This window comes from Bombina bombina, chromosome 7 (assembly GCF_027579735.1).
Source record: "Bombina bombina isolate aBomBom1 chromosome 7, aBomBom1.pri, whole genome shotgun sequence".
In the NCBI taxonomy this organism is placed as follows: domain Eukaryota; kingdom Metazoa; phylum Chordata; class Amphibia; order Anura; family Bombinatoridae; genus Bombina; species Bombina bombina.
Window position 1 is genome coordinate 558443545 of NC_069505.1, and position 7251 is coordinate 558450795.

A 7251-nucleotide genomic window follows, 5' to 3' on the forward strand; every position below is an offset into this window, starting at 1 on the left:
TGCTGAACTTCCTTTATTTTCCTGCAGTTTATGCAGAGCCGATTTATTCCGGCCGCTTACGGCAAAGCACTATTTTCTCAATGAGACCTCTTAGCCAATAGCGTGCTATTCATCCGGCATAATGCAGATTGGCTTGCATAGCTATTGGTTAAAGAGGTGGAAATATCACCTTGAAGAAAAAAAAAAGTGCTTTGCTGTGGGCGGACGGAGGCACTCAGCTCTGCATAAACTACAGGAAAATAAAAAGGTTCTTTCAGCATGAAGTATTTTATACAGGACTGAAAGTCACCCTTATTTTTAGCACTGGTAAATCCTAGTGTTTCAACCCAAGCTACAGATCAGTATAGGTCACTGGTTTTCAAACCTGTCCTAAGGCCTAACCTAAAAGGCCAGGTTTTCTGGATTACCTTGGATGAGAGCAGGAAAATAACAATGTTTACTAATCAGCTGATTATTTCACCTGTGCTCTAGTTCAAATATCCTCAAATCGTGGCCTGAGGACAGGTTTGAAAACCAGTGGTATAGAGTGACCGACAAACCCCATTATAAAAGTTTGTATAGATAATCAGCAGGCGAAATGATAACCACAATACAATTAAATAGGAAGTAGCTGGAAAGCAAAGAATGCTGTGCATACCTGCAGAGTTGTTGCCAAGTACTCGATTTCTGGTTTTACCGATCGCAAGGGACTGACGACCTGAGAAACAGAAAAAGTATTTTTAACCCATTCTAATGTGGAGGGGACATACTATGTTTTTGCTAGACGCTCATAGCCTACCTATCACTTGAGCCTTTGGTAGCACAGCTGCAACAGGAGCAGTAGGCCTTGTGGTGGCAATACTAGCAGCAACACGTCTCACAGGAGGCTCTGCCTCTGGTGATGATCTGAAACGCTTTTTGAAGAGAAAAAATAAATAAAATGTTTATATAGATTATTCACTAGACAAATATGACCAAAATATTCAAATTCCGCACCTTTGTGATCTATCAACTTTAACTTTTCCATCTTGCTCTGGTCTATACTAGGCCAAGACCAAGATTTTATATTTTTTGTTTATTTATACCTTTGCTGAATGATCTTGGTTCTCCTCATTCAGAGACCGTTTAGTGCGTGGAAGGACAGGCAGACGAGAACCCATCTTTATCATTGACTGGGCCTTTTTATCCATTCCATTGTTCTCCATCTAAAAAAGGTAAAGGGAAAGAGAGATAAAGCTTTAGAAAATTCTGGAAGAAAAATATACAGTTAGAGTTCCCGGGCAGTACTTTAAACCCTTTGCGGGAGGTTAAACAACAGACTTGCATTGTTAATGATATTAAAACTACATGCTCCAACAAATTAAATCAGAGCATGCATGTTTTTAACAAGCATGGCCCCCTCCTTCAATTACGTTTCCCTTCCCCCCCACAGTGAGGGGGTTAGTGAGGGGTCCAAGGGGAGGGAAAGGTGGGTACATGAGGGAGGGACTTGGACACATTTGGCCTGTGTACACGGGCTTTAAGACTTGTTATATATAATATGACACCAATTTTCATTTTTAATTGGGGAAAAAAATATATTCTGCTGTTCCCCTAACAATTCTCCCTTCCGCTTCAGTGTTAGTGTTTTTTATTATAAGTAATTAAAATAAAAACTTCCTACAAACATTAATAGCACTCAAGCAAAATATATGCTTATCAGTATAACAATAAAATATAGATTCCTTATATGGGATGTGAAACCTTCTATAATTATACTTGGTGCTCTCAATAACTATTTCCAGTTAAAGTGAATATAAAGTTTCATGAATGAGTGCCCGTTTTTTAGAAATACTATTAAAAACAGGGGAACTTTCATTCATGAAACTTTACATTGCAGCGTTTTTCTAAAAATACTTACCCTTTTTTTAGCAAACCCAGACCGGCGATCCCCCGTCCGCTTATCATGCTGTACTTAGCACAGCAATGACGAAACCGGCTTCCTCCAATTACAGTGTGGCCGCTCAAGATGAATGCTCAGGGGTGCACGCCATGATTGAAGGAAGCCGGTTTCGTCATTGCTGAGGTAAGTACAGATGAGCTCCCATGGGTGCCAAGCCGGATTTTACCGCACGGCTATTGGCTAAAAGGTGAAAACGTCACCTCTTAGCCAAATTTTTTTTAGCCGTGGGCTGCTGTAGCAGCTGAAAACGGTGATTGATTGAATAAAATAAAGGAGCTTTCTACATGAAGTATCTTATACTTCATGAATGAAAGTGCCCTTTATTTGTTTCAATAGTAAATCCTAGCATTTGTAAAACGCTAAGATTTACTTTCACTTTAATGAGCCCCTGTTTTTAAAAGTGTAACGGCACCCCCAAGCATAAAAGGGTTAAACCGTCGTTTAGTAGATCTTCCCTTTCAGAGGCACAGCATACAGTAAATTTCCCCCTTCCCTCCCCCCAAGCATGAGTCAAAGCTCTATCACACAAAAACACAATCAGTTTACCCAGACAGACTCCTGAGACACAATCAGATCTGAAACATACATAGAATACATCTTATTACAGAATATAGGAACAGTTCTTATTAGCTATAAAGTCTTTTATGCCCACTTGGCTTATAGAGTCACAATTGCTCCCACAAGGTGCACTCACACCCTGTACCCATCCTGTATTTATAGATACAGGGTGACATGGACATAAGACAGAGTTATGAAAGTACATGGGGTGTCCAGCATATAAAATTCCACATTTCCATGCAGTCTCTGGGTATCCTTAAGCCCATGTACCTCCAGCCCAAAGAATGTTCCATAACAGGCCCTCAGATCTTGGTGACTCACGCCACAAAAAGTATTTTTAAAAACCAGGCACTTATTCATGAAACTTTACATTCACTTTAAGAACAAAATTACAATACGATTTTCTAAACTCGCATCATCCCCATCTGAGCTCTCAAATTTGCTTGCCTTGTAAATCAGCTAACTTTTGAAGCCCTGTTAGTGTGAGCTAACCTTTACCCTTCTGATAGCAGGCACTGTAAAGTTTGTGTTTGTAGTGATCAGAAAGAATTACTTTTGCATGTATGTAGGGCTGCTGATCTGTGTGCTGCTTGCTTTCTCAATATAGTGCAGATAAGCAGCCCTGCAACCTGTATACATGCAAATGTTGCTGCAGGCTGCTGCTAATGACATACCTATGTTAGCTGTGCGTAGCTGCTGGTGTATGCTAGTACTTGTTGAGGCATAGGGGCCGGTTTATTAAGCCCTGTATTCAGCCTAATTCTGCTGTTTCTGTGCAAGCCTTCAGGCTCGCCGGAAACAGGAGTTAAGGAGCAGCGATCTTAAGACCGCTGCTCCTTAACTCGTCCGCCACCTCTGAGGCAGCAGACAGCAATCTGCCCGATCGTATACGATCGGGTTGATTGATACCCCCTGCTGGCCGCGAATCTGCAGGGGGAGGCATTGCACCAGAACTGCTTGTGCAATCCGCTACAGCGGACCATGCACGCCAGACACTTGAAAAATCGGCCCCATAGGCTGAGCAGATGCAAATTATGCCTGAGTCTCATAGTCAACCAGTATACATTGGGGTGGGTGAATATCGGCCCTCCAGATGTTATGGACTACATCTCCCATAATGCTCTTTCAGCCATAATGCTGGCAAAGCATCATGGGAGATGTAGTCCATAACATCTGGAGGGTCAATAATTGCCCACCCCATTAGAGTCTGTCTGCTTGTACTGATTGCTCACTGCGGTGCACACTTTTTTGATGTCTATATGGAGCAAACTACTTTTTTAAATTTATTTATTTAAATGGACATGAAACCCAAACATTTTCTTTCACGATTCAGATAGAGAATACTATTGTAAACAAACTTCCAATTTACTTCTATGATCTAATTTGCTTTGTTCACTTGGTATCCATTGTTGAGTAAAATCTGAGTTTAGCGTTCAAAATTATTTTCTCGGCCATATCGCATTATTTTACTTCAAAATTTGGTCTGGGGGTTCAGATGAGGGCTACCAACAATACTGCAGTGTTTGTGTCTCCAGGAGCAAAAAGGGGAGCCATATTTTGGGGTGTAAAGTCCCTGTTTTCTCCATAGACTTTCCCCAGCCAGCTCTGCTCACCTACATGGATACATTGTATCAAACCCTCAGCCTACAGCTTTTTATACATTTGTAACTGTTTACTGTACACAGACACTTAAAGCAGCTCTGTCAGTACCAACTGTACAAACTGCTGAGAAAATAATGCTCACACAGCCTTAAAGGGCAGGATAGCACCTGGTCACACAGTCTTAAAGGGACAGGCAAAAACACACACAGCCTTCAAAGGATCAACTAGCACCACACACACACCGTTTTAAAGGGACAGATTGCAGTAATGTTCTCACAGCGCAACCTTAAAGGGCAGCTGGACAACTGCGCACAAAGTCTTAAAGGGGCAGGCACACACAACCTTTAGTGGGTAAACATGCAGTTTTAAAGGGAGCGATAGTATGCATCCACACGTGCACGCACACAGCCTTAAAGGGACACTCTGTCTTAACAGGACAGTGGCACGTGCACGCACTCAAACACACAGAGCACTCACAGGCTTTAAACAACTTGCACCACATGCACACAGCATTAAAGGGACAGATCACAGTAATGTTCACACAGTGCAACCTTAAAGGGCAGCCCAACACCTGCGCACAGAGCCTTAAAGGGACAGATGACAGTAAAGTTCACAACGCGCAACCTTAAAGGGCAGCTCAGCACTCGATCAGTCTTAAAGGGGCAGGCACACAACCTTTAGTGGGTAAACACACACAGTTTTAAAGGGATCGATAGTATGCATTCACACACAACCTTAAAGGGACGCTCTGTCTTAACAGGACAGTGGCACATGCACACACACTTCACTTTAAAGGGACAACTTGCACCATACGCGCACACACACAGTGTTAAAGGACCAGCTCACACCATCCACACCTAGCGCAGCCTTAAAGGGACTCTCTGTCTTAACAGGACAGTGACAAGTGCACGCAAACACACACAGAGTACTCACAGCCTTTAAAGGGACAACTTGCATCACACGCACACAGCCTTAAAGGGACAGATGACAATGTTCACGCAGTGCAACCTTAAACGTCAGCTTGGCACCGGCGCACAGTCTTAAAGGGACATATCACAGTAATGTTCACGCAGCGCAACCTTTAAAGTGAAAGTAAATTTTAAACCATAAAATTAATGCCATTGATTCAGCTTCTAACACTGTATGTAGTCGCTAAGTTAATTTTTTTAAATTCCTTCTTATTTGTCATATTTTCTTGATTTATCTCACATACCGGGGTTTTTTTTATCCTCAGCCCACCCGCTTATTTCCTGGTTTCTCTAGTTTGCAAGTAAGAGCGGTCCCACCCGCACTTACGTGTTAAGTTGTGCCCTACCATGTAACATAATTTTTTGGGCATGCGTTTAGGTGCTGTCTCTGCTGTGATTCATATGAATCACTCGATGCGATCTCGATGTTGAAGAAGAAGTGTGCATGCGTGTCTCATGAACGCGCTTCTACACAGGGAGTGAATTCAATGAGACACGCATGCGTACTTTAAGTTGAGGTTGTGAGTGAGTATATCCAGATGCCACTGAGGAACCAATCAGAATCCTAAAGACAATATTCGTCATTTACAAATAAAGAATTTTTATTTATTCAGGCGGAGGAACGGCTATATATATTTGAGGATTGAAAGGTAAAATTATTACTTTATTAATAAATTAAAAAAAACTCATTAATTAAACTCAACCTAATTTTATATGTACTTTGCGTTGCTGCATAGAGGTCCTTGATACTTTACTTTTCCTTTAAAGGCAGCTCGACACCTGCACACACAGCGTTAAAGGGTCAGGCACACACATCCTTTAGTGCAGTGTTTTTCAACCAGTGTGCCGTGGCACACTAGTGTGCCGTGAGAGATCCTCAGGTGTGCCACGGCAGACTGACAACAGTGTGACATATTTTTTAAACTTTGCTTGTTTTTTACTCCCAGTGCAGGGGTAGTTTGTGGGAGGCATGGCATAACAGCACAATACATACAGTATGTGTGTGTTTGTGTGTATGTGTATATATATATGCTGTATTAGGCTACAATGTGTGATTTTTTTTAAATTTTGGGATGGTGGTGTGCCACAGGATTTTTTAATGTAAAAAAGTGTGCCACGGCAAAAAAAGGTTAAAAATCACTGCTTTAGTGGGTAAAAACACACAGTTTTAAAGGGATCAATAGTATGCATCCACACGCAACGCACACATCCCACACTCACAGTTTTTAAAAGGACAACCTGCATCATAAACAGACAGCGTTAAAGGATCAGCTCACACCATGCACACCTAGCGCAGTCTTAAAGGGCACCTAACCTGCTCACAGTCTTAAAGGGGCAGACACACAACCTTTAGTGGGTAAAGTCACACCACATGCACAGTCTTAAAGGGAAAGAAAACAGTATAAATCCAAATGCAACACACAGCCTTAAAGGGACACTGTCTTAAAAATACAGAACCACTTGGACACACACAAGCAGAGCATTCAGTCTTTAAGGGACAGACTTTTAAGCACACTAAAATGCACAAATATGACCCATATTGATTTCCCTACAGTAAATAATACCAAATAAGCCCTAAACCCAGAATACCGTTTTACCCACAATATTATAAGCATACATATGTTACATTATTATAATTTACTATTAAGAGGCATCGAATACATTGTATATTTACACCAGAGTCCGTTCTAATTACCCCACTATTTAAAACCAAATATAAGGAATAGCAAAACTTCCACTCACCTCAGCCAACACTTCGTCGTAATAATAAATTATAAGTCGATTTGAACCTGGCGGCCGTTAGCGCGATAAAGTCCCGCCCCTTTCGCCTCGGCCCGCCCATTTGAAAATGTACAATTCAATAGAAGCTAAAATTGATTGGATGATTTTTTCCTTGTTTTTAAAAAGTGCCCATAATATCAACCAATTAGAACTTGTTGTGATTAAAAGAAGTTTCAGCCAATAAAAAGTGGAGGACTCAGGACAGCGCATGCTTAGTCCAGACTTCCATGTCGAGCAGTAGAAGGGGCTTTGACGTCGCTATTGGGAAGCGCTTAGTTATTTAAAAATCAACAGATTATAAGGTTTAGGCTGGAAGCCAGACTATTTCAAGATAACCTGGTAATTTTGGTTCACCAGCAGCGTTTATGATTATAATAATGAGATGAAACACATACCGGGAGCAAACGAGCAGAGCGATCC

At 41.5% G+C, this 7251-nt stretch overlaps 1 protein-coding gene across 1 annotated transcript in view; it reads right to left on the bottom strand.

Moving 5' to 3' along the window:
* KIFC1 (kinesin family member C1) overlaps nucleotides 1–6920 on the bottom strand; it is a 57990-nt gene extending 51070 nt beyond the window's left edge. Inside the window, exons 1-4 of the mRNA XM_053721903.1 lie at nucleotides 6793–6920; nucleotides 1065–1184; nucleotides 779–893; nucleotides 638–697 (exon numbers count right to left, since the gene is read on the bottom strand). Coding sequence (XP_053577878.1) covers nucleotides 638–697; nucleotides 779–893; nucleotides 1065–1184 — 295 coding nt within the window. The 5' untranslated portion in view covers nucleotides 6793–6920. The remainder of the gene's footprint in view (nucleotides 1–637; nucleotides 698–778; nucleotides 894–1064; nucleotides 1185–6792) is intronic.
* Nucleotides 6921–7251: the final 331 nt, after the last annotated feature.